At 40.8% G+C, this 26,879-nt stretch overlaps 1 protein-coding gene across 1 annotated transcript in view; it reads right to left on the bottom strand.

Moving 5' to 3' along the window:
* The window catches only part of LOC115380200 (polycystic kidney disease protein 1-like 2), a 44,558-nt gene that overhangs the window by 5,266 nt on the left and 12,413 nt on the right, over positions 1–26,879 (bottom strand). Inside the window, 24 exon segments of the mRNA XM_030081290.1 lie at positions 398–531; positions 867–1,197; positions 2,395–2,580; positions 2,759–2,893; positions 4,220–4,319; positions 4,893–5,133; positions 5,383–5,600; positions 6,076–6,294; positions 6,476–6,711; positions 12,806–13,005; positions 15,064–15,210; positions 15,956–16,134; positions 18,945–19,046; positions 20,747–20,977; positions 21,069–21,259; positions 21,357–21,471; positions 22,071–22,184; positions 23,309–23,440; positions 24,120–24,240; positions 24,522–24,646; positions 24,736–24,879; positions 25,546–25,607; positions 25,610–25,682; positions 26,121–26,302. Coding sequence (XP_029937150.1) covers positions 398–531; positions 867–1,197; positions 2,395–2,580; positions 2,759–2,893; positions 4,220–4,319; positions 4,893–5,133; positions 5,383–5,600; positions 6,076–6,294; positions 6,476–6,711; positions 12,806–13,005; positions 15,064–15,210; positions 15,956–16,134; positions 18,945–19,046; positions 20,747–20,977; positions 21,069–21,259; positions 21,357–21,471; positions 22,071–22,184; positions 23,309–23,440; positions 24,120–24,240; positions 24,522–24,646; positions 24,736–24,879; positions 25,546–25,607; positions 25,610–25,682; positions 26,121–26,302 — 3,918 coding nt within the window.

Genomic DNA, 26,879 nt, shown 5'->3' with positions numbered 1-26,879 from the left:
AGACATGGATGACAGAGTCTGGTGTGGATGAACTTGACTGGCCTGCACAGAGTCCTGACCTGAACCCGATAGAACACCTTTGGGATGAATTACAGCGGAGACTGAGAGCCAGGCCTTCTCGACCAACAACAGTGTGTGACCTCACCAATGCGCTTTTGGAAGAATGGTCAAAAATTCCTATAAACACTCTCCTCAACCTTGTGGACAGTCTTCCCAGAAGAGTTGAAGCTGTAATAGCTGCAAAAGGTGGACCGACATCATATTGAACTCTATGGGTTAGGAATGGGATGGCACTTCAGTTCATAGTATGAGTAAAGGCAGGTGAGCGAATACTTTTGGTAATATAGTGTATCATGGAAGTGTAAATGTCCTGTTCTCAGGAAACAGTCAAACTTACCAATGGCTGTTGTCTCCAGCAAGAGAGTGACAATGCAGAAGAGGTTGACGTTAGCGTTGTACACGGTGAACTCAACAAAGATGGCCCTTGTATACATGTCAAGCCAGGTGTTTTCAAAGAGATGCTGAAGGGTGCTGCAGACAGATTACCAAGCATATATTCAATATACAGTATAGGCCTCCCATGCCTTTCCACTGGAAGTCTAAATGTTACCCTTGGATTAAAACCTTACATTATGAAAGGACAACTTTTTCAAAACTGACAGATTTTCCGCATTGCTGCCTCTTCACTATTTGGAGAAAGCACTGGCTATTTCTTTATGGTCACAGAACTTATTCAGCACATGGACAACCGTATAAACTAGCATTTCAATGGGTAAAACACAAATCTTTGATATTCACAAAACCATAACAGCACACAAATGAATCTGCTATCCACTGTATTGAGGCATTTCTGACTTCTAATGTACCTGCTGGCATTTTGTAAATCAGGGCCAAGCTCCACTACAAAGCCGCCTCCCCTGTAGAACGCCACTTTGCCCCAGATAGGGTGAGCCCTGAGTTGAGCCTGTGTCTGGTACATCCAGGGGTCGGGGGGGCTCTGTGAGCTATTATCAGCCACAGAACCGTTCCAGCCTGAGCCATAAGAGCCCATGTCCTCGTCCTCCCACGAGTATGGAGCGTGGCAGTCTGGCACAAACTGGAGCAGGGGGCGTGCAGTCTTGCAGGAGCTCTTTTGTACTCTCACTTGACGAAAGCGGGCATTACCCACCAGCTTAGAGTTCCCATCTGTGATAAATCCTGGAACACAGAGAGTTAATGGTTGTCACAGGTTGGAGACAACCATGGTTGGTCACAGATTTGACTCAAAAGCTCACGTAGGACACAAAAACGAAATGGCTTGCACCTCACATGAAAAAAGCTGTTATCAAAATGTGCATCCAAGAGTAACAACAAGCAGGGAAGTGGGCTCTTTTTTTAGATACATATTACATACTGGATGTGTGCAGGGGACAATAACAATCTATCTATTAATTTTTCAGTTTTGAAGGCATATCCTAATGAGGCTTCCTCCAGGCTCTTGGAAAACTATATTTTTCAGGCTATAATAACTTCCCCAAACATCCACCTCCTACATACTGTATCTGTCGAGTACAGTGCTGTATTGTGCTGTACTAGTTGGTGAGCTCTGTTTAAACATGTTGTATCTGAAAGACACGTAAATCTGGACACTGAATAAGTTATGATGATGGTTGCACCATGTCGATAGTCACTTATGCTGACACAACTGCGGAAAGGGAGGTTCATTATTACATTTGCTTTAGGAACGCTCACCCTTCTGGGATGAAGTGAGATTTCCCCACCACCCTTTATTTTAGGCCAGAGAAAATTTATAGGGCCACAGTCAACTGGCTTTCAATGAAAAGACTGATCCCTCTAAACTGGAAATTAATATGCTTCAAGAGACTCTTGGATTTAGAGAGGCTTGTCTGGTTTAGGACTTGTGACAAAAGCCAAGATAGCGATCAGGACACTGTGAGGGCATTTAAGGACTGATTTATGACTGGACTACGTCTGTTGTGACCTCAGTTATACAACCCCACCTCCAATGCTTTAGCCCCGCAGCAACACATTTATTGAGTCAAATTTGAAAGGTTGTGGTTTGAATGAAATTAAATCATTTGCATTTGCCACTTTTCTGCCACAGCTTAAATTTGTGGAATCATTTCCCTGTAGCGATGGTAATTTCTGCCTGGCGAATTGCTGCAAATAGAGCAACACGCACATCAGGTTAATGTTCGGTGGAAACAAACAGGACACAGAAAAGTGTTCCTGTTCTAACAAAACCTGTAATTTATCAAGATTACTATAAACAAATGTTTAATAGGATTAACTGCTCTTGCGATGAAAACATTTTCCAATGTCCCAACAATTACCACAAATCCACAGATGTCTGGCCACATGTTTTATTTTCACATCAGGGATATATTTTTTTACCTGGATAGATGCCAAACAGGTTACTGAGTAGAGAAGTGTTTGCCCAGGTGAACACATCTCTGAGACTCATGCTGTCTGAGATCCCCTTCCTGAAGCTCTGCTGAACGTGTCGGTTCAGAAAAAAGGCATTTTGGTCTCTTTGGCCATATGCCACAAGCAGCAGCATCCACATGAACCCCATGTAGGCTGCAACATAATCATAATGACACACCTTATAATTCATCTGCAGTCTACTGCAGTAGCAGAGCTGAAGGTCAATTTCAGACAGACTGTAGGTAATTACAGGCACTATATTGCAGAAAATGAAGTGAAAGTGAATTCTAGACACTACCTTGAAGACAAATATAGTGGTGTTTCCACTTACTCAAAATTTCCCAGATGAGGGCAAAGGCTTTCTTTTCCTTTATCTTGTTCCTTCTCATCATATCAATGTCCACAGGTGAAGGGGGTTGATAGACTCTGCTATCCCTGCTAATAGTTTGTGCCACCTTGTGATTATCTGTGAATCAAAATGGTCTTTTTCATTTAGTTATTTTATATCACAATGAAATGCAATTTCCTTGTCAATTTACTGATCTGTGACAGTTGAATCAACATTATCCATTAAATGAACATCTGAGAATATGAGCAAAACATAAAAAAGAAACTGTAGGCATGTTAATTGTAAAGCTTAAAACATCAACATTTCCAGTGCTTCCCATTTATTTGTTTTATGTATTGTTGTCCTTGTTTGAATGTATTGTATATTTGTATGTATTACACACTTTAGTGAAAGTTCAGTCAGGAAGACTATCTTAGACCTGCCTTGACTTGCCTTTCTCTTCACTCTCATACAGACTTATCCATAACTTACCATACTGTCATTGTCTGGCGCTGTCAACTGAGCCAGATCAGCTGTTCATATCACCTGGTTATGTCTTTCCAATAATATAGCAAAACACATCCTGTTCGCCTATCATCTTGCTGCTATCTTTTTAATTATGTTTCTCTCTGTGCCTTTAGTGCTGCCGGCTGCCATCCATGCAGGAAAACACATTATCTTGCTCCCCAAGCCAAGCCATCAGATAATGCCCTCCCATCAAAGCTCCAGCTGCTGGTTAAGTAGAATTCAAGCAATTGATGGCCGTTTACAGTGTCTGGAGAACACTGAGGCCTCATCTTCCTATGCAACACTGACCTCATCTCACATGCCTTTGTCTCATACCCCTGTGCCTGCACCTGCTTCTGCTCCTCAGCCAGCCACTTCAATCTCAGTCACTGTCAAAGGGACATGTCAAATGACGAATTTGGAGTGGCTTTTGGTGATTACCGTGATGTGGCGTGCTTGGTCTACCCTGAGAGTTGGACACGGATTTGTCTCTGATTTAGCGACTTAACATTAAGTTATGGGAGGAATATCTTTGGTCGGTATCAGTGCTGCTGTTCACACATCGCTCCGGCTCCCCATCTCCACCTGGACCTCACAGCTTCATCAGATGTCATCAGCCACCTTCACCACCGGTGCCTGGACTCCACTGAGGGATTTATTCTGCTGCAGCTCAGGGCTGATGCCCCTCAGTCTCCTCAGAGAGTCTAAGCACCAGAGACTCTATAATCACTTACAGTGTCTGCTGTGATAAACCATTATCCTTCCTCCACCCACTTGTCTTTCCTGATTAAAGTATTGTTGTCCTGATTTAGTGTATTTTCTATGTCTTTGATAGCTGTTATTATGTATGTCCAAGGTGTGCAGTAGAAAATTAGCTGGCACATTTAAATGTTTATTAAGGGATCTTGTCCCAGTAGAACTAAACTACAAATAGATAAATAAATAAATAAGTTTTACCTAAATTTGTGTCAGCCTTTACAAATTGCAGATTTTCATAAACCACCTCCTCCTCCACCTTCTTTAGTACCAGAGAAAAGAAGACTGCAAAACAGAGCACCTGCAAAAAAAAAAACAAAAAAAAAAAAAACAGGTAAATGACTACTGGATATTGCAGGGGTCCATTACAGAATGAAAATTTGGCACCTGTGATTTTTGTATTTGATGGGTTTTTTTTTTTTTTTTTTTTTTTGGCATTTCTGCTTTATTTGATAGTGACAGCAGACAGAGACAGGAAAGGCAGGGGAGAGAGAGGGGATGGCGTGCAGGAAAGGGCCCAGGCCGCTGCAGGTCTATTTGAAAAGTGGTATATGCTCTGCTAGGTGAACTACTGGGACACCCCTGGCACCTGTTACTTTAAATGATTGCTTGGAATAATGTCAAATTTGTTATGGAATCATGAAATCAAACTATTTTGCCAGGACAGACATTGTGTTTTGTAGAGATCTCTGAGATGAAACCTGAGATGGAATAACAGATAGAACTGAAAAATTGAGCCATATATGTGGTAACATTACTTAAACATGATGGGTTTTCATATTAAATTCTTCTCCAATTATAATCCACTGTTCCACTGACTTAAAGTGCACTGTTATCGAATAACTGGGGAAAGCATGAGTACATCTCCTCTCACCTTCAGCGGCTGAATGATGAGGAGACTCTGAAAGAAGGAGACAACCATGGATATCAACCAGCTTATGGAGCGCTCCTTCCCAAATTTCAATCCATACAGCATTGTGAAAAATCCAGCCACACAACTGGTCACAATGATCAGCAGCCAGCCGACAAACACAAACCACCAGGGCAGCCCGCCTTGACAGCAAACCCTTTTCATCTTACAACCTCCACTGTCTGTGCTCTCAGCAGGGCTTGGTCTGTAACCAACAGGAGTGAAAAAAAAACAACAACATTTACTCTACCAGTTTCTTTTTGAGGCACCACTCTATTTCAATGATAATATCCTACTTTTAACTCTGCAGTGTTTACCTGACATAAACAAGTACTCTGGGGTTTTACATACAAGTTGTTAGCTGTCATCTCTCAGACTTGCGGGCCAATAAAGCGGCATTATGCTCTCATATTTTTGCTTTTGCTGAATATAATAGTTTTTGTACTTTTTACACTGCAGGGTGAGTTGGTCCAGATTCCCAGAGCTGGATGTAAAGAGCTGATCTTCGAGGAGACCCTTCATGCCCTGGACCTGCTGCACAGCCTGGTCGTAGCTGTCTGGGTCGGGGAAGCCAGAGGAGCCCAGCAGACTCAGCTCCTTGTCAATGTGACAGAGCTGCCTGTACAGATACTGTGTTTTGTTGCTCTTTTTCTCAATGCCTTCCACTGCGGTCTCTCGGTGTGCAGAAACACTGCCCTCTGGAAACACATTTTTTCTGACTTGTTAACTCCCCTCTGTGTCTGAACCACATTGTAAACAACCTTCAACTTTTTAGTACAAGTTTTAGATGTAATCGCAGGAAAAAGACCCTCTTGGCGTAATATGCTGACATTTAAGATTTGGTTTTGACCTTTTCGTTGCAGGAACTTGCTGCAGCTTGAGGAAGAGGATCTGAATTTGTTCTTTAGCTAGTTTAAAATGCCTTTTTGCACATTCATTCCATGGCAAGTCACTCCTTATTAACAACAGCAGGTGCCATTTACAGTATTACTTGCTGCAGCCTTATGAATCTATTATAAAGCCTGAACGTGAAGTGATGACAAAGTTTAATGCCTCAAAGTATGTGATTAACATAGTTTATTTATTTATTTATTTATTTATTTTAAGCCTCTAATGACGGAAAAGTAAAAGCAGAGCAGAGAAACACACCTGGGAGCTGAGTCTGAATGAGACTGTGGGATCCCTGTGTTTTGGAGAGAGTGCTGACAGAGGTGTCACCAGTTTTGTTATTCTGTCTGATGAAATCCTCCACTGTCGTGAGAACAGCACTGATATCAACTTCTTGTCCAGGCCCAAACTCAGACTCCGACTGTGGGATGTTGCTTTTCACAGTCTTAGAAAGTGAATGAGCGATTCTTGTAATATCCTGAGAGAGCAGAAGATTAAACGTAATCATAATGTGTATTACAGTGTATTTGACATCGGGTGAAATTAATGATTTGTCGTATATTATCATATATAATAAATGTATTATATATAGGTGATATAGGTGATCTGGCCGCCATTTGGCCAAGTTAGAACATGAAAAAAGTCACAGAACATCTCACCTTGATAACTGTGTCCAAAGTGATGCCATTGACTTCCATGTTTGAGGCAGCAGACTGTGAGCAGGTTATATGAGAGGTGTTCTCCTGCTCAGCAGAATCTGGTTTCGCCTTAATACAAGACATCTCATGAGGGCGGACATTTCTGAAGATACTCACAATGAACAGATTCACTGGAAACATGATGAGTGAACTCTGAACTCCAATCATGAACTGCTGCCAGGTAAACTCAAAGTGACCTGCAGACAAAGAGAGAGCAACAGCTCAGAAAGAGAGAGTGAAATGGTACATAGAAATCTGACACTGTTGCCATCCACAAACTGACAATTCACCCACAGTTCGGTACCAGAACACCTGGAAAAAGTGACTTATTTAGACATCAACAATGGCCATGACATCCCCCACAGTTTGTGACAGTCCCTCCGTTGGTTCATCATTTCTCAGCCTCTGGTGGTCTGTTTTGGACAAAACTCAGAGCTAGAATTTTGACATTGTGATCCAGAATTTTGACTCTAAACGTGATTAGTCCACCGCAGCACCATCACTGGGCCAACAGGGCCCAGAGCTTCCCGCTCAGCCTGTCAGACATTGCTGGGCAGAATATGATAAACCTCTGCGTTAGCTAATGCTATTCTGGCTTAAAAATGAGCACCAACCAAGTAAATCTAGCAATGGCAAAGCAAATGTCCATTGTGAGGTTTTTCGAAAAAACAAGATTGGATGAGTATGTGCCTGATGCGACGGCTTGCCTTGCCTTGCTAATGTTGTTGAATCTGTTATGGGGGAGGGTGGCATCAATTTAGCACCATCAAAATCCACAACACACAGGCCTTCACAGCTGTGGGCATCGACTGACTGCTATCAAACCGGAGGCTCAACCAAGAATGATACGTTTTCCTGGAACACATATCAGGAACACCACGTCGCTTCTCTACAAGCTGGTATGACGACTTTAAATAGATTGAGTATAGCAGATCAAAAGGCGCTATCTTTTGCAAACGCTGTAGACATCTTCCTCAAATTTGCAAGGAATATATATTTGTGAGAGATGGATTTAGAGATTGGAAGCACGTCAAACAGGCTTGTTCTAAGCATGAAAACAGAAAGCCGCATGCTTTTGCACTCAGTAAGCTGTCAGCATACAGAGAAAGCCATTCACCAAATAACCACACGACTGGGCTAAATCAAATGCATGGAAATGCTGGTAATATTGCATTTTATGAGAGAAACAATCTTCAATGAATCATGTGAAAGTGGTACTAGATTTTGTCATGATGTATACCAAACAGGACATTCCTCTCATGAGGCACAGAGAAACAGAAGGTTCTAAATAAAGAGAATTACATGAGTGTACACTTTTTACCATATGAGCATTGAAGTAAAAAGACCAAACATCATCTAATAGCTGTGTATCTCCGTTTCCTTCATGGTGGGGTGATTACGGAGAGGGCGGTTGGGTTTGCTGACACAGCTGATATTTCTGCAGACTGGACATCAAGGAAGATCTTTAAGGTACTGGAACCACTGGAGCTGGGATTGGGATTTGTTTTGACGGGAAACAGATGGAGGGTGCACATTCCTCTAAAGCCAACTTTATATACACAAAAGTTTATGCACACTGCAGCTCCTATTAATTGGCAGGAAATATCTGCACATTTTTTTGATGCTGTGAATCTGCATCCGCCCACAGCCATTATGGCTCATGCAAAAGAAAATGCACCCCGATTGGAAGGTAACTGAGCTAGAGAGATGCAAGATGGACCTCCAAGTCACAAACTGAAAGTAAGGTTTGAAGCAGAGTCCTTGCTAAAGCAAATTCAGTGAAGTTGTGACATTTAGCAAACTATGTAACACTTTGCAACACAAGGACTGCAGACTTCCACCTTATGTGTTACAGACTGTACTGATCTGCGAGAGACATAGATAGATGTAGGACAGAACTATCCATCTCTAAACAAAGTGCCTGATAGCAGCCCAACAGAAATGCACCCTCAGTGTCAGCACACTACTAAGGGTTATTTTACCCTGACACTGACATTATGCACAATGGAGAGGTTTTTCCCAACGACAAATTGGATAAAAAACAAGACTGAGACTGAGGCTCAATGTCAATACCTCACCTGAACAACTTCACCCTTTTGTCTTCTGAACAGGACCTGTCAGACTCATTGGACTTAAATGAAATCATATCTATCTTCAACAGTAAGAGCTGACATCTATGCCTTGCCCTCTAGGCATAATGATGGATTAATAACAGAAGGCATCAAAGATAGGCTTGAGACTATTTTTCTTTTTCTTTTTTCGCCCCAGTCCATTTGTCAGGCTGTTGCCACCGCTGTTTGTTGCGTGTCTCTGCATCATACCAAAATAGTGATGACATGGAATAATTAATAAAGTCGATTGTGAATGTTGTTGAAATTGTGTTTATGGCTGTGCATTGCAGATTTATAGTGTAACATGACTTGGCTTTGACGCTTAATATCTATGTAATCACTGTGTGTGAAGCTGTTTTCGTTGTTCCTCTGTCTGTTATGGGGTTCAGATGCTGAATATTTGCTCTTGTAATGTACAGAAAATGCTATGGAGTTGTTTATGGAATGAACTGTGCGGCTCACTCACTATTATTCAGGCCCAGCTGCAATTTCAGGTTTTTAATGTAAGCATGTGGAACCTATTTCCTAGGAACCAGGAAAATACTATAGTACAGGCCATTGTCTCTGAAAGTACAGAATAACCTCTTACTGGAACAGCTACTGAATCTGTGGTGAGAGAGACGTTGTGCTGTCTGGAGAGGACAAGTTCAACATGTCCTCCTCCCTTTGCTCCACTGAATGGAGGTAGGACACAGCATCTGGAGAATATAGCCCTGCAAAATGGTTTGCCCATTCTGTTAGAACAGCTGCTCCACCATTCCTGCTAAAACTCAATCAGAGGGTGAGCAAGCAGCTGTGGAGCGGAAACTCAAATGCATTTGTGCAAGAGATCAGCCCTCTCTACCACCTAACGGCCCATCGGGAGGAAGATCAGCATATGGGGTCAGATTTGAAAGGACTGATGGCTAATTGCCCAACTGGGGGTGTCATGAGATGACCAACTGCTTGATGTAAAGGCCGGCTTTTTGCATGAATTAATGTTTTTTTTTTTTTTTTTCCTGTGTTTCACATGAGAGTGCAATGATGTGGTTTTTCTTCAGTAAATAGAGATATGCCAATATGTGGTGTGAACAGGAGAAACTGCCTGGAAAGGATCGGCCCACACAGGATTGTGGAACACCAACATACAAAAATGCAGGCATCCTATTAATTGAATCTACCTGGCATTATGCTCTCCCTATTTAAGGCAAGTTGAGGGGGTAGAAGGGCGCCTGGATGCTGGGTTTCAACCACCAGTGGGGAGAGAAAGCCAAGGCTGTACACTGGCAGGACTGCACTACACTGGAATAAAGTGATTTTGTTCTCTCTACCGCTTGATGTGCTTATAATAGCCAGTTGGATGGATTGAATGGATTGTTTTGCTTAGACAATGGCCTGGACCAACCTCAAGTGGGGTAAAGAGCATTTTGAGATTGTCTGTGATTGTGGGCTTTTAAAGAAACAGAAGTGTGTTTTTATCATTTTTTAAGGGTAATGATTGTGAGCTGGCACCTACTGTTTTAACCATCACCCCTTGCAAATGGATTTAAAAGCTTTTATTATAAAGACTTGTTTTAAAAAAGATTACCCATTTAGCCCCACGTGCACATTGTAAACCCTGGACTGGTTGCTGCCTGTAGAGGGCGTTATGGTGTGGATAAAGGGTTTGGCAAAACCTTGTACACCCCACTGACCAGTAGCTGCAAACCCCCTCTTCTCAGACTACCAGAGACCAACTCAAGACTTTTATATTTACCATAAACCTGAGTGGTCTGAGACTGCTGTGTCTGTGTAGTTGTTTAAACAGCCACTTGTCCAAGGAGGCATGGCCAACAATGACAGAGTGGGGAATGGCCTAGGCAAACACTTGAGTGTAGAAAACAGTTGGTCCAGCCTCAGCTTTATGCCATCTGGACACAGTAGGTAGGCACATCCTGATTGGCTGAGTGCATGCACACACTCAGCAAATTTCAGTGTGCTGAATCATTTACACCAATGGTTAAGTGAAGTGCTGAAGCCAATGGAGATCTATTAGAGGACAAAGGTTGTGTGAAATGGAACTTCTGTTTGCCCAACCAAACATTTCATTTCAAGCAATTTTGCTCAAGAGTTCACCTTTGCTGCTTTCTAGTTGGCAGTTTATTGGAGCCTGGAAGTGCCTGATGCGTGGTTGTTTACACCATATGAAAATCACATATTGGCCCCACTGATCTAAAAATAAACAGCTCCATAAAAGTAGAGTCAAAATAAAACTCACAATCTCTGACCTGTCCCACCCTGTCTGCGATATGCCATCATCACCAGTAACAGCACAAATGACTCATTACACATACTGCTCTCTGTCATAACCTATGTTCAGTGTCTTCCTGTTATGTCTACTTTCCTTCTGTCATTCTGGTCTAGATAATGTAACATGTCTGACCAATAATGGATTTCTGTTGATGAATCTGGCTGGCTATAGAAATTAACTTCACCCTTGAGGATAGATAAAGCTACACTGTAATTTAATTTGTCTGACACTGGTGTTTAGAGCAGCGAATATAAAAGCTTTCATAAACTGAGCATATGCGAAAGTGTTAACACCATCATCATAACACCGTCACTGAAACAATCTCTTTGCAAAATTCTGAGTTTTCCCTTCATACCCCATCTACATAATAACCACATGCTGACATCAAAACCACAATGCCATCGAGAGTCACACAAGAATATGATAAAACATGTAAAGTTGTCAGAGGGCTTCACAATTCACTCCAGAATCAGATTTTATGGACTTTTATCCCTACATTGCTGATTAAATGCTGTCTTTAGCAAAATGCACATTTCTCAGACTTTTGGAAAACTATCATATGTAGTATTTCACAGTTAAACGTAGTGGATTTGACAGTTTTGGTGATGTCCTATCTAACATTTTGGCAGGCATCCAGCTGATTTCTGGTTGCACAAGACTGACTCACTGGGTGTAGATTGTGGGTATAAGCCTGCCATTGGGTTTCAATCACCATCTCCTCCCCTTTTGCTCTCTGCATTAGCCATTTCAAAAATCCCTGTCGCTATGTGACAGCAGCAACAACAAGGTCTGAGCGAGTGTGTATGTACCAATCGGCTCCACTTCACACGAGCATCTGTGATATCACTTTAATGATGTTCTGCAAGAGCTACATACAGCTATTAAAATGTCTGTGGTTTTAATGAGTCCAGTGAGCACCAAAACATGTTCACCCTGACATTATTTTGCAAGGACATTGTCACTGCACCCCGGACTCAGCACAGCCCAAGACAATTGTGATTGCCTGAGAGAAATACAGTACAGTAGAATGACAGAGGTTGAAGCCAGACCTTGCTCAAGTGCTGGCACAGCACAGTTAGATCTGGCTACACAAGACTATGCTGGCACAATTGGTTTGTCAAAAACAAACAAACAAGCAAGCAAACAAACAAACAAACAAACAAACAAACAAACAAACAAAAAAAACAATTGCCTTAACTTGCAGGAAGTTCTCACTTAGTGAGGACATCAGCTCCCAAGGGAAACTGTCAGTTTTTACTGTAACAATAAAGAGAAACATTGTTGCAGTTTGTCTTTGGGAGTTTCTGTCCTCACTCAGAATTTTCCTCATGCTGTTTTGACAACCATGTTTGTCTGACATTTCAAGAGGTCACAGTAAGCATGAAGATGAACTGATGAACAAATCACAATCACACTCATACCCGCATACACACAAAACAAACAAACAAGCAAAAACGAGAGCCAAAAGTTCTAGGCAAACATCGCTGGTTGGTGTAAACAGCTGCATAATGTGAAAACAAATGTATCATTAAATTGTATAATTAAATGTAACTATCAGTTATATGTATTACTAGTTTTGCAAAATTAAATTAGAGTTTAGACAGCTGGGTGAACTCTTTGGAAAGCATGGAATTTAGTTTGGAGAATTGTGTATAGCCAAACAACAACAACAACAAAAATTAGAAATGTGCTTTTGTGTTTTCTATAAATGAAAAAATAAAAGCAAATGTACTGTCATTTTTGTGGAATTGTGAAAGCTTAAGAAACCTGTGTTAACTGTGAGACCTCAACCTGGTGAAATGTTTCAAATCAATTGAGAAATATGATAATATAATTATGTAATTATGTAAAATGTATGTATTAATAGTAATTAATAGTTGAAAATCAATACAGTGCTGTCCTGTACTGTACCCAGGTCCATGGTCTGCTCGGAGGGGTCTGTCGGGATGCCCCAGAACATGAGGCTGGTCAGCATGGTGCAGAGCAGCAGGGAGAAGCAGCAGGACACCCTCTGTACCCGGGTGAAGGTGCTGCTGGGTGGTCGACTAATTACAGAGAACCAGAGGTGGCCATCGCTGAAATCTTTGGCTGTCTTCATGAAGAACAAATTACTGGAAAATAACCACAGTAAAGTGTAACACTCTGAGACTTTACTTTCACTTTATATTACATTACATTATTATATTTTAACATGCAATGATTTGATGATGAATTAAATAAAGATGACTTGCTCTCCGTATTCTATTTATATAAGTGCATAGCCCATTGTCATGAAAATGGCAAACTCTACTAATGTAGTACTTATTCAGAAGCAGATTTTACAAAGTGCTTTGCTGGAAGGCACAAAAATTAGAAACATAAAATATTACATGAGGTGATGAAATAGGAAATGTGATTCTTTAAAAGCTAATATTAACCTCAGCCAGGGCAAAATTCCAGACCTCCTAGCAGTATTTTTGCAGAATTTAAAAAGTCTTTCCACCTTGCCTAAGGATTTAACTGATGGCATCAAGATAATGACAACAAATCCAAAAGCAGGGCCCCACAGGAGAGGAGAGTTTGTGGCCCTGGGAAGAATAGGCAGTCTTGAAGTAAAAAACAACAACTCAGTTTTTAACTTCAGCTTCATTTATATACTGTTTCATATCAACAGAGTAAAAGGTAGAGGTAGAAAAACAGTAAACAATAAACAATAAAACTAAAAAAGAGAAAAACTTTACAAAAAAAAGATAAAAAAAAATAAATAAATAAACTGAAATTGAAATGTTTGGGGCCTAGAACTGAGCTATGAGGGAAACCACATGTGATTTCTACAGTACTGAAATGGATGATGAATTGCATTTTATAACAATGTGGGCCAATCAAAAGCCGATTTAGTGATGGACTTCCTCAAAACTGCAACAGTGGCCATCTCTGGACTTCCACTGGAGTCTGATGTCAGACTGGTGCTAGAATTAAATTCCCCATTCAAACCAGTAGTAGACATTTCTTTCAATGCTCATGACAGCTTATAGCAGTCACTTTGTCTCACCATCATAGGTCAAATCATCTTATGGAGGTTGTGCTTTGATATTTAAACTTTTTATTATCGATTTGGTATAGTATGTATCAATTGCCATGTTTCCCAAAATGCTGTGCTTCTGTTGCCAGTGTAGTGAGCGCACAGTCTGTCCATGTGTGCTTAATTTCTGTAAACACCAATACGATACCTGTTTATCTTTCAATATCATATTGATTTGAGTTTTGTTTTTCTCTCACATACATTCTGCACGTCTGTTTTGGCCCATGTGTAAAATGTCTGTAGAGATAAACTAAAGATTGATGTGGTTTTCATCATTCATGTGAGAGGCTCATTGGCCTGTATTCACTCAACTGCACGGGCAAAGGCCAATGAAAATTTAACAGCAGACTGACCACTATAGATACAGGGATGGATACATTTATACTGTTAACCAGTGGTGTAGTCTAGTTTATTCTAGTGGGTATACGCGCACGCGCACACGCAAAGATCGTGTTATTACACGATCTTTCTGTTGTATGATATATATGATATGTATTTGGAGTGCCAATGGTATGGTCCAGGGTGAACAGGGGAAGTGTCCAAAGGTATACAACAGTATTTTGGTCAAGTACTGATTAAACTGAAAACAGAAAACAGAATTCATAACGTGTATCATACATGATACAAATGGCTTTATAGGGTTAAACATCAGCTTCAAAAAGATCACTGAAAGCAATACAGATATGATGAAAGAAAAACTCTTGAAATGGACAGCATCAACTCTTAAAGCAGTGGTAAAAAATAAATCAAGTGTGCAACCACAGTAGTGTGTGTAATTAGGCACGCCTGATTCAGTTAAAAGATTCAATTATATTTAAAAACTCAGCAGCAGGATCATCTCATGAGTCATCAAAATGAATATGAAAAACCACTGAACCACAATTCTGTCAGACCAGCAAAGCCAGAAAGACAGAAAGCCACTGTTTGTTTTATTAAGGGCATCCAGCTCTTTTCTTACTTTGGTTCTGAGGTAACCTGCCCAATGACAGAGCAGGCTCTGGTTATACTCAGTCTGTGTGTGTGTGTGTGTGTGTGTGTGTGTGTGTGTGTGTGTGTGTGTGTGTGTGTGTAATTTTGTGAATGTGTCTAATTCTGTGATTCTCCTTACCTGAACCTCTGCAAATCCATCTCTGTTGCAACAGGGAAAACTTTATCAACAGTACAATCACCCACATCTATGCCAAGCCAGGAGTTACACAGAAAATGCCACTTCTGTTCAGTCTGTAAATCCTGCACCAGGACTTTGTTCACATACCTGAGAGGAAACAACTCAGTTTAGTGAAATCAACAAATCAGCATTGTTTATGGTGTCTAATACTGTAATGACTGGTTTCAGGTCACTAAGAAAGACTAATGAATTAATGTAGGCATTGAAGAAGTGCTGCTGAAGTGACTCAACATACCAACAGAATATAATATGATAAAGAAAGACAATGATGGACTGCACTGCGGATAGCGCGTAATGTGTTTGTGAATATTATAAAGACACAGGAAATGACAAATGAATCCAATTTACAGTTCATTTCCTTCCCAAATAGCAGTATGAAAAAAAACAAAACAAAAAAACATTCAGCCCATTTTTGAGGTAAAAATTTTTCCTCTTTTCCACCAGTTGAAACACAAACTGATGAGGTATAGCACTCGAAAATAGTACCAGCCCTTGCTTGCACACAGTTTGAAAAAAAAAAAAGAACAATTCAGCAGTATAAGACCATGTGGAACACACCGATCATATATGATCATATTGACTCATATACACTTTATTAGGTTGACCTGTACAGTCTAAAGCAGGTCAATGCAACAGCTCTGCCATAAATTCTACTTTTTTATGAAAGTTTATTATGTTCATTTTTTGTTGGCACTGACACTCTACTGGTTGAGCCACAAGCACATCCCGCAAGAAATATCATTGTTAATATATTTGTTATCAGGAACAAATCATAAATATGTAAAGTAATTTTTATTTTCCAGTGGCTGTGATATGTTTGTCTGCTTCCTACCAATCAGGGTGCCGCCCTGAGTTGTTGTGCCACAGCCGGATGCTCTGCAGCTGTCCCAGGGAGAAGGGTGTAGTCAGCATGAACATGTCCACCCCACCTCTCTCAAACACATGTGTCTTTGGATTTGTCAGGTGATGTGGCTCACTGTCTCCCTCTGTGCCCAGCAAAGTTATTGTCACCTAATAACAAAACAATAATAATTCCTCAGAACTTAAACTAAAGCTTGGCTACCTATTGCAGGGGATTAACGACTAAAACCAACAGAAACACAAAAAGATTAAAAATGTATGGCCTATGGTAACCATGAGGATGGCTGCTTGGCAACTTTCATATTTCATTTTCGAACAGGCATCCACCATGTAAGCCCATAAACACTGAAACAGAATTGGGGAAGTTAAAGACATCCTTACCAAATATGTTTTGAACAGTTTCTTCAAATTCCAGAGTAATTAGTTCAGCTTGTTTGGGTGGGTAAGAGCAAAGGCTTTTGAATTTGGGGGTGCACTAAATGACTGCCATCTGGAATTGCAAGTATGTAATCATGCCATTTTTATTCTATTTTTTTGCTATTTTTATTGTAATTCCGTATTGTTTTTATGGTTGTTGTACATTCGGCATCATTGCAAATGAGGGCTTGCTCTCAATGATTCCCCGAATCCAAATAAAGGTTGAATGAATGTGACAATGTAACCAAACCAGCTATGGGAAACAAACCTAAAATTTGGATTTGAGAAGATGTATGCTGACATCTCATGGACCAATCATCAAGGATATCTTTATTATCCCCAACGGGCAATTTGTTGTACAAACAGCCAGTCTGCCAATGGCAGCCGGGACAAATGAGTTCTTGAGCCTATTTGTCCTGCATGTTGGCAGATTGTATCTGCAGCCAGATGGAAGAAACTCCTTTGACAGGGGGTGGTTGGGATCAACCAGGATCAACTGGGCCTTCTTCAAGGTCCTCGCCTTGTGCAGAGAAGTAAGGTCATTAAAGGTTGCCTGTAATTTTGCTGCACACTTTTGCAGCACCTTGCAATCTGTTACTATTTTTGAGGGTAAGTGACTCATACCAGATGACACATTCAATAAAATAAGAATAAAACACTTTCATGAGGTAATTGTCAAGATTAAGACTACATTATGTGTGCTAAAATTGTATGGTCTGATGGGATTTTCTACACACAGCATCCACCTGAAGCTCAAAGATCAACAGCCTGAGATGACCCTTGGATTCTTTTTAAACTACTATGTGTAACAGGGTCAATCGTGCAGCAGAAATATGTATATGTATAAAATATTATGTACAGTAGTTATTGTTATTATTGTTATAATTACACAAAATCTGTGTACTGTTTTTTTACATTTATTTTATTTTTATTCATTTAGTACCTGACAGGTTGGGCCTCCGAGTCAGTTCATAGGGACCGGAACATAAATTTGTGTCTGTACCCCCAACGTTCTTATATTGTGTGGCACCGCCCCTATATATTGTGTTTTTCGCGCCCTTACCGCCCCTTTTGTTATTGATCTCCATGGGAGAGGTAAGCGGTCTTGTAGCTAGGAAGTTTATGCGAGTTAGCATCATTGATTGTTTTGTGTTTATATGTTTAATAGCTAGCTGTGAGGTGCTTGCTATGTGTTTTAACATATTTATTAATCATTTAATTTTTAGGGACGCAGTGTTTTGGGGGAGCTGACTGGAGGGAAATATTTTTTTATATGCCTTTTGTCAGGTACGATATGTTCCATCCTTAATTTTGTGTCATTTTGCCTTAGCCCTTTTGTTATTGATCTCCATGGGAGAGGGACGCAGTGTTTTGGGGGAGCTGACTGGAGGGAAATATTTTTTTATATGCCTTTTGTCAGGTGTGAAATAAACGGAGACTGCCTCCAAAGGTGTAATCGTCTCAGACCCTTCCTACAACGCAGAGTCGCATCCAACCGGTTACATATGGTCATCTCTTTAGTTTTAGACACACTGAAGAGGGACAATTTATCAGTCTGTGGATTCTGCCACTACAGGGTCATAATCAGGGTCATCACTACTGAGGAGAGACACGGTCACTGAATCATCAGCAAACTTAATGATATGACGCCTCACATATTGACTTTGGCACTCAGTAGGGTACATCACAAATAAATGAAGAGAGAAAGATGAGAGAGGCTACACCCCTGGGGCAATCGGGTGGAGGAGAAAAGAGCATCTGATAAAACACCATTAACCTTCACACATTGCGACCTTCCACTTAAAAAAATCCATCAGCCAACACATCAGGACATGATCAATGTTCTGGATGCTCTCTAACCTTTCTGCCAAATGTGCGGCTGGATACAATTTTCTGAAATGGAGTTGAATTTGTTTAGCTTCCCGCTCACACCCAGAAAATCCCCAACAATGCAGGATGACAGGCGGACAAAACTCAACAACAGACCATGAAACATGTGGATGCATGTGGCTTTTGCTTACAAGATGTGCCTCACCTCTAATTGGGCAGCGTGACTCAAAATGAAACAAATACAAAAATGCAACCAAGCAAACTTTTCAACTACTGCTTGGGGGAGAGAGAGCAAACTATAGACATAACACCCTAAAAAAAAAAAAAAAACATTGTTCATGAAGCTCATAACAAGTCAAACGTCTTGACAATTGATGCTCCCTAATGAGGAGCCCAGTTCATCAGCTAATAAAATCCTCTGAATTAAAACCCACCTTTAAGCTAAACGTAATTAAAATTTCCAGTGGTATAACAAACAAAGGAAAGACAGCTAAACAAACCCATCACATACAAAATAAGCAAAGTTATGAACACAACAACAAGAACACAATATTAAACAACAACAAGAGAGTGTGCTTTCCCACAAACAGAGGAGCAGAGCCCTAATTATTACAGGAAGGACCTGAAGGACAACTAAATTGGTGCCAGTGTGTACACATGTCTGTTCAGTCACTACTTCAGTGCATTACAGTATGTAATGACAACACACTGACCTGAGAGGAGGTGGAGGCCCCTTGCCGATGTCCAGTGCTGACACTCAGTATGTAGCGATATTCATCCCTGGGATCATTGTCCTTCAGCACAGTCACATTCACCTGGAGCAAGGAAAAAAAAAAAAAAAAAACATCTTTGGACTTTTGATCCAAGATGACCTACAGCAACACTCCATGTCATGGCACACCTCACGATAAACACATAATTTTGATATATTCCATATGGGATGATAAATCCTGAGAGAAGTAATGCAAAACATCAAAACATCAGAGCCTGCTTGGTGTCAGGAATCAGAAGTGATTCTCTGAAATTTTCAGCTCTGTTTTACATTTGGTATTTTACGGTGCTTTCCAGGGACACCTGGACAGTAAATTGGACTAACTAAATAGTCAGCAGGCATTAAATTTTATGCATTGATCTTACAACCAGCTGATCAGGAAACCTTCCAAGACTCCAGTGAGCCAGTGGACACACAACATTGTGAGTGCTCACAACATCACAACACAAGTCAATGTCAACGACTCTGTCTTAGCTGTAACTTCCCCCTGTAAAGTGGAATACTGTTTACAATAAAAGGGAAATCCTAATAGAGATAGATGGATTGATAGATGATTTACTCACTGTCCTCATCAAGTATTCCCTGTTGGCCTGGGGATTTGCGAGGACAACCCATGAAGGCTGACTAAAATCTCCGGGCCTTATGTGGCCCACGAGACCATTTGTTCCGGCTCACAAAGGCAAGTCATACAAAGTGTGTGCCTGGCTTAATGAGCTCACAGCGGCCAACCTCGAGTGCCATTACAGCTCTAAACATGCTGAACTAAATGAGCTGCAAGGACAAATGTGTTTGGATAAAGTTAATACTCTTCAGCGGAGGGTGCCTAACAAGCAGCTTTTACAAGACCGCATGCTGACAGAGACAATGCTATGCAGGCAAAATTTGTGGCTAGTGAACTAACAGCTAAGAGGCTGAAACCTCATTCAGGAGGAGAATTTGCATCTCTGTTTAGGACAAGCTACTGCAGTGAGCCGCTCTTTTCAAAAATGACTCTTGGAAAGATTCGGGTCTGCTCAAGACTGACTAACCCAAACACAGAATACCAGCTGTGAATAGCATCATCATCATCATCATCATCATCATCATCATCATCATCATCATCATCATCACTACCATCTGACATCAGACATCTTGCCAAAGAGAAGCAGTTCCAGCCATCACATTAAGGATAGTGTGAAGTTTGACCAATAAAAAGCACCTCAATTAAATTCTTATCATTAATATTAATTTTAGTTCAATAATTTTGTATGGGCCCTGACGGATGTTCTAAAATTAAAATGGCCCTTGAAAGGAAAAAAGATTGCCTGCCCCTGGTCTTTGTCACTGCAAGTTTTGTGAAAAAGTGAAAAATATTCCAAGATAATTTCACATAAGAGAGCATATACGCAAGAGATTTAGACAGAGTTTCTGAATGTTCGACTGCAGTCTGCAACCATGTGAAACTTAAACAAGCACACACACAAATCTCTCAAGCCTACTTTGGTAACCTCTAGACTACTGCTGCACTTTGATGTGTGCAGATATGTGCAGAAATGTCTATAGGCATTATTGGCGTGTACTAAATTTAACATCAGGTCAAAATGTGGGAAAGTGAAGGGAGCAAAGTACAAAAGTCCTAGCGTGCTCTACTTCTCTATCCCCCAAATAATATCACCCACACGAGGCCAAAGGCTTGTAAACTGTGAAACACGTCTTTTTCTTCATAAATGATGGATAACATTACCTTAGCTCTTTAACACATACCTTTGCTCTGTCTTGAATGTCTTTTCGACGTGCCCAGACAACCACAATGAGATAAGCCACAAAAAGCGCTCCCACAAAGCACACAACCACGGGGTTCTCAGCAAAGGTCCCAAATAGCTCAGCTGTGCGTGATAGGTCAATAAGGTTAGGAGTGACAAAGAAAGAACTCCCAAAGAAAGTGAGGTGGGTGCAGAGGCACTGCGTCACCAAAGATGTCGTCTGAACACCAACCTTTGGAGACAATGACAAATGCAGCATTTAATGATGGCAAAATTTGAGCAGCATGCTGCCATTAATACATAGACTTAATAACTGGACTTACCCTGCATCCATAATCACTCCAGTCTGATTTTGATTCATCCCAGTATTTACAGTGAGAAGCAATGGAGGTTATGGATAAACTGGCATTGACAGTTTTGATTCCTGGGCCCACTATTGGCCTCACAAGAAGGTAGTGTTTCCCAGTGTTTCCTTTCAAATCCTTAGGCTCCAGTAACCAAGTGTATCTCTCCTCTGTATAAAGAAGTCAGTACTGCGTCAAATATCAAGTTTAAAAGGTATCACACCTATATGCATGCTATTTCAACTAATAACCAAAGAGATTTGTCACCTTGTGTAGCTCCCTGCTGAGGCATCCGTGTCATGGCTACATAATTTGTGCTGGTGGGATACTCCTCATGACCAAGCAACAGCATGAAGGGTAAAGGATCCTCCGAAGGCTCAATCTTTACAGGTACACAAACATGACTAGGGCAAATTCTCAACACTGCTAAAGTTGCTTCCAGAGTATACCAGAGGCAATAATAGTGATATAATTGTGATAGAAGTGGTGAAAGTATATTAGCACAGAATATCTGCAATAAACAACTGAAATGTGAAATGGCACTTTCATCCGCCATAAACAATTTCAGGTAGATTTGAGCAATATGAAGCATGGTTAAGAAATAAAGCAGTAGTCATAGTAATAGAACCACTGTCACTACAGAGTAGTAGTAGTATAGTGGTTGCACTGCTAGATCTAGATACCCACTGAATACCTGTTAGTAACTACTAAGTACATGTTCTCAATGTGGAGCCAGCTTTTGTCAGCACTGACGTGGTAAAACACAATGGAGTACCGAATAATTTCAGGGACAGACCATTGAGAACATGCTGTCTTTTTCAGGAATGCCCTGATTACACAAGATGAAAGCAGTTATTAAAACAAACAAAACAATGAACAGCCTTGGCTCAAAGACACATTACAGCACTTGAAGTCAGTCAGAAGAGATTTAAAACGATTCAGAGGGATCTTCTTATCTAATCTAAGTCCGTGTCAGTGTACCTTCAACACTAGGGTGGACTCAGGTGAAGGAACAGTAAAGCCCACTGTGCTGTAGTTCCTCAGGTCCAGAACGGAGGTGCTCACCAGCTCTCCAGCAGGCCTCGGCAAGAGGATCTGTGGACCGGACCAGGAAACAGAACCACAAACCAGGATCAGGTTTTGCCTTTCAACTGTAAGTCAGTGTTTGTTAATCTAAGTATTTTGTATTCTAACAGAAGATTTGAACGAGTATATCAGGGAGGTAGCAAAAAGTGACTATAATATGCTGTTTTAACTCTTAAGCATCATGGTCGGAAATATTTTATGTTATTAATAAGTGTGCACGCAATGGCCTGTTAGTGTGCACTAACAACACATCAACATACACTAACAACATACACACAATAGGAGGGTCACTTTTGGAAAACCACATCAGTGTCAAGCAACTTAACATTCCTGCCATCCAACATTACTGTCAAAGCACCTTAAAGACTATGGATGAAGTAAAACGGCAGTATTTTACCAACACTGAAAAACGTTGTGGTTAAAGCTACGTTTTCATGATTGTACATTGGGTTGAAACAGTTAAATAGATGGTCATTAACAATCATTTAACTGTGTTTTACTAGTCAACACATGTAGCTCCCTGCAAATGGATTGTTGAATGCACTTACAACTGGTTAAAAATGTGTTCTACATAAAAAAAAAAAAAAAAAAAAAAAAAAAAACAGTGGTGAAAAGCTGAAAAAGAGACAGAGTGAGCTCTGAATTCACAGGCTCTCTCACTGGGTTCTAGCGGTAAGCAGGTTGAGGTTGATTATTGGGTGGAAGGAGAGAAAGAATGGTGGGTCAAAAGTGACTTGGTGAAATACCTGTTGGCATTTGAACCCTTTTCATCCCGTCTAAACATATTTCAGTTTGTGAAGGAGACTGAGAGCTGTCATATTGCTATGCCAGCATACAAAACACTGCTGGGCAAGGCTTTATATGACTGTATGTTGGTTGGAATTCAGTCATAGCAGTGAGTTGCTTTCTTTTCATAGCAGTGAATTGCCTAGCTGCTCCTTCCAGACCCTACATAATCAGTAGGGGGTTGAAATTGCGGCGGTTATACTTCAGGCAAGACATCGCTCCCTCTGGAAGACGTCATGTTATTTAAAGCCTTATTGCTTTTAACATTGAGAGAACATGCTCTCTGCAGGGGAGGAAAGACAGCATGGTGGCAGAACTCTCAACTGCTGTGCTTTTGTGCCACAGACCTCAACATCCTCGGTCAAGTTCCCCACAGGGATGTTGGAGCCGTCCTCTCTGGTGAGGGACAGAGCGCCTACCAGCCCGCTGATGTTCCCACTTCCACTCCAGGAAAATGGGTTCTTCTTTAAATTTAGCATCTGTGTTTGAGGAAACCGCAAGAGAAAAGTTCAAACCGCATTTCCAAGAAATCATACAGTGTATCTTCTGTAACCCTGTGGCACAACAGAGCCAGTGGTGGACAGTAACAAAGCCCATTTATTTAAATAGTCTACCAAAGTACATTTGTTGAGTACTTGTACTTGACTGTAATTTTTTTTTTTTTTTTTTTGAAACTTAAAACTTTTACTTCAGTCACAGTACAATCACAGTACCTGCTCTCAACTGGATTTGATGTAAAGGCAGAAACACATCATCCAGTGAAACAAGTGCAAGCAAGACATTCGCTTTCAAAGTAAAATGCATCCATTCCTAATGTGGTAAGAGCAGTTGTGTAACCAAGTTGTTCTGCAAGCAAGTCAGTGCATTAATCAGGTGGCTTCAGAGAGTTATGAGGCTCTGTGATTGCACTGTGAAAACAACATAGCAATGTGCCAACATTAAAAAGAAAATGTACCTTTGAATACTCCAGTATTTACTCCAGTACTTTAACTCACGTACAAACTTTACTGAGCAACTTTCACTTGTAGTGGGGTAACATTTAACCAGGAGGATCTATACTTTGACTCAGGAAATGGGCTTGTGTACTAACTCAAACACCCACACAAACACACACACACACACACACACACACAAACATGCACTTGCTTTCTAACTTACTCGCACATCCACTGGTTCCTCAGAAGGAATGATGTTAGCAGGAAGGGATGGGAGGGAAAATTTGGCAGAGGAACTCAGTGGAATATTTATAGACTGAGTCTGCAAATGTCTTGCAGTCACTCTGGGAAACAAGAGGATATACAGGCACTATTAGTTTTATATTTGAATTGTAGTCTGCTGGTTCCCTTCATTATGCCCTTATGGTGACAAATGAGGAAACCTCTTTTTTTTTTTTGTGCAATGAAAATTCTGAACCTGAGACAAATTGTAAGGTAAACACAGTTGTGGGAATTTTATTCCTACAGTGTAAGAACGGCCTAGTGAAGAAAAACAATGGAATCAGTCTCTCCCATCAGTGTGTGTCAGGTGTAATGTTTTTAATGCTTTTTGTTCCCAACTTACCGTTTAACAAACACATCAATAAGAGGTTGGTGGACAAAGGTAGGCCTCTCATTAACTTTTTTCAGTCTTAACAATGCGCTCTGTATGTTGTTCATACCAATGAGGAGGACATCAGAGACGTTTTTCTGCAAAGGATGAGACACGTCATTCAGAACAAGGGAGACTCCTTTTTATCAGTCATGTGAACATGCTGTCTGCAGGTGCAAGGACGCACATGTGAAGAATACTCCAGGATATTGCTCACTGCCCCCAAAATGGAGACAGCAGCGGCGTGCACTGCCTTCTTGCCTTCTTCATCCTCCACGTCCATGGTAAGGAGGGAGGAGCTGAGATTTGCAGCCAGTGATGAAGCCTCTAGCTAGAGGTGGGATATAAAAGGCTGTTTAAGCCGTCAAACTTGACCTCCCACTCACGCGATCAAACTGTCACACAACACACTCTCTCATCAACACCTGCAGTGCAGTGATCCTGTCACAATACATTTGACATGGCACTGATATCATCCGGTGAGTTTGAAAAGTTTAAAAGGCCAGCTGCCTGATTAATTCACTCTCTCTGCTCCATCTTTTTCTTCCACTTGTAACTGATCAATCAAACTGACTTCAGTTTCTATCAGACCCACCACACATGCACAATCCTCACACTCTATTAAACTCTGATGCATACATAAACAATCTTACATATACATATAAATACACTAAACATTATCTCGTCATATGTATGCATAATTTTTACATAATCAAATGCTATTGTGTGTGGACAGATAAACAGTATGCATGAGAGAATACATGTGCATACAGGAGCGTTTGATGGGGTGAGATTGACTGTGTAAGAAGCTGTGAGTAAACATAAATCTGCTTTGCTTGTTTTCCAACAGAGTTACATTTAATAACTTTGGCCCCAGGGCGCTACTCCTCCCTTCTGGTCCCTCTACCTGAATGTGTCTGGGGCCACACCCCCAAATGCCTCTTTGGGAACCCCCCAGGGAGCCTATGCTAATATACATCTATAGGATTTGACGTACCTGGGCAGAGGGGCTAAGCTCATCTCCTTTCTTGCTGACGGCAGCCAGTCCTCTGGCTATCACATCACTTGCTGTGGAGTCTTGTTGGGAACCTCCTTCACGGTGCTAATCATTCTGCTCAGCATCTCCTCGCGCAGCTTCCACAGACATTTAGAGTAAGAGCTGCTTTTCAAGCATTTACATATTGAGGACAATGTGTTTGAAAGCAATAACACATTTCAATAAGAAACACTCATCTTACATTGTGAAAAAACCCAAACCAAAAATTCTATCTCACAGTAATCACTACACTGCAAAAGTATTAATTCATAATTTATTCCAGTATTCACTCATGAAAAAACAAAATTTGCCATACAAATCATCTCACAGCTAGTTCAGATGATACCTCTCCAACTTGCAGAGCAAAAAAATTGTTCAGAGAACTTACCTCACCCTGCTGAAAGATTTTTTTCTCATTTCTTCTGAGCAAATAGTCAATTAATGGTCAAATACTAGACTGTGCCTTCTGTTAACATGGACATATTTTTCCAATGCAGATCATTATGTAACTTTCTCAACTGTGGCCATCCACATACCTCTTGCCTTGGTGGCTTTTTGGGATTCATCAGATTGACCATGAGTATGTTGGACACAGACTGGAAATCTGTCCCAGGGTCTCCCCTGACAGCGGCCTTGTCCTGCAGCTGAGCCACAGTGTTGTCCACTACAGCCTGCAGGGCCTCCACTGAGGGGCTGCTGTCTGCTGCGGCATCCCGCACTGAGGACCAACAGTAAATAACATGGAAGAACAGTAATTATACTGACATAATGTAAAAGAAAGACAACAGTCTCTCTCTCTCTCCCGGTTTTTTCTCTGTAATTCCATTATTTTTAACAAATCCTCTCTTACATGATCAATCTAGGGTTACAGAAATCTTGTCAGGCCTGTACGACTCGGACCCTTACCCTTTTGCTGCAGGTTGCTTGTGATGCACATGAGGCCAGACATTGAAGCTTATTACTTCTTACTATTACTGTTCACACTCTTATGAAAGCCACAATTTAGTGTTTAAAATTGTAATGTAATTGTAAATGTTCACTCTGGAGCATTGAGCTTGATTTGAAATGCTGATGACTGCAAATTGGGGAGTTCTGTGTTTTCGTTTACTCAAATTAAGTTTATATGGTCTGCCATGACCTGAGTAAATGTGACTGGGAAGAGGAGTGCTGTCATATACTGGTATTGATGTTAACTGTGATACATAAAAAATGAAATTCTGGTATCAAGTTTATAATTCGTATGATAATATCATGTAAATAATGTAGTACACTTTGTGCAGTTATGGTTACAGACT

This window comes from Myripristis murdjan, chromosome 21 (assembly GCF_902150065.1).
Source record: "Myripristis murdjan chromosome 21, fMyrMur1.1, whole genome shotgun sequence".
Taxonomy (NCBI): Eukaryota; Metazoa; Chordata; class Actinopteri; order Holocentriformes; family Holocentridae; genus Myripristis; species Myripristis murdjan.
The sequence above is the reverse complement of the archived record's forward strand: the minus strand, read 5'-3'. Positions and strand labels throughout refer to the sequence as shown.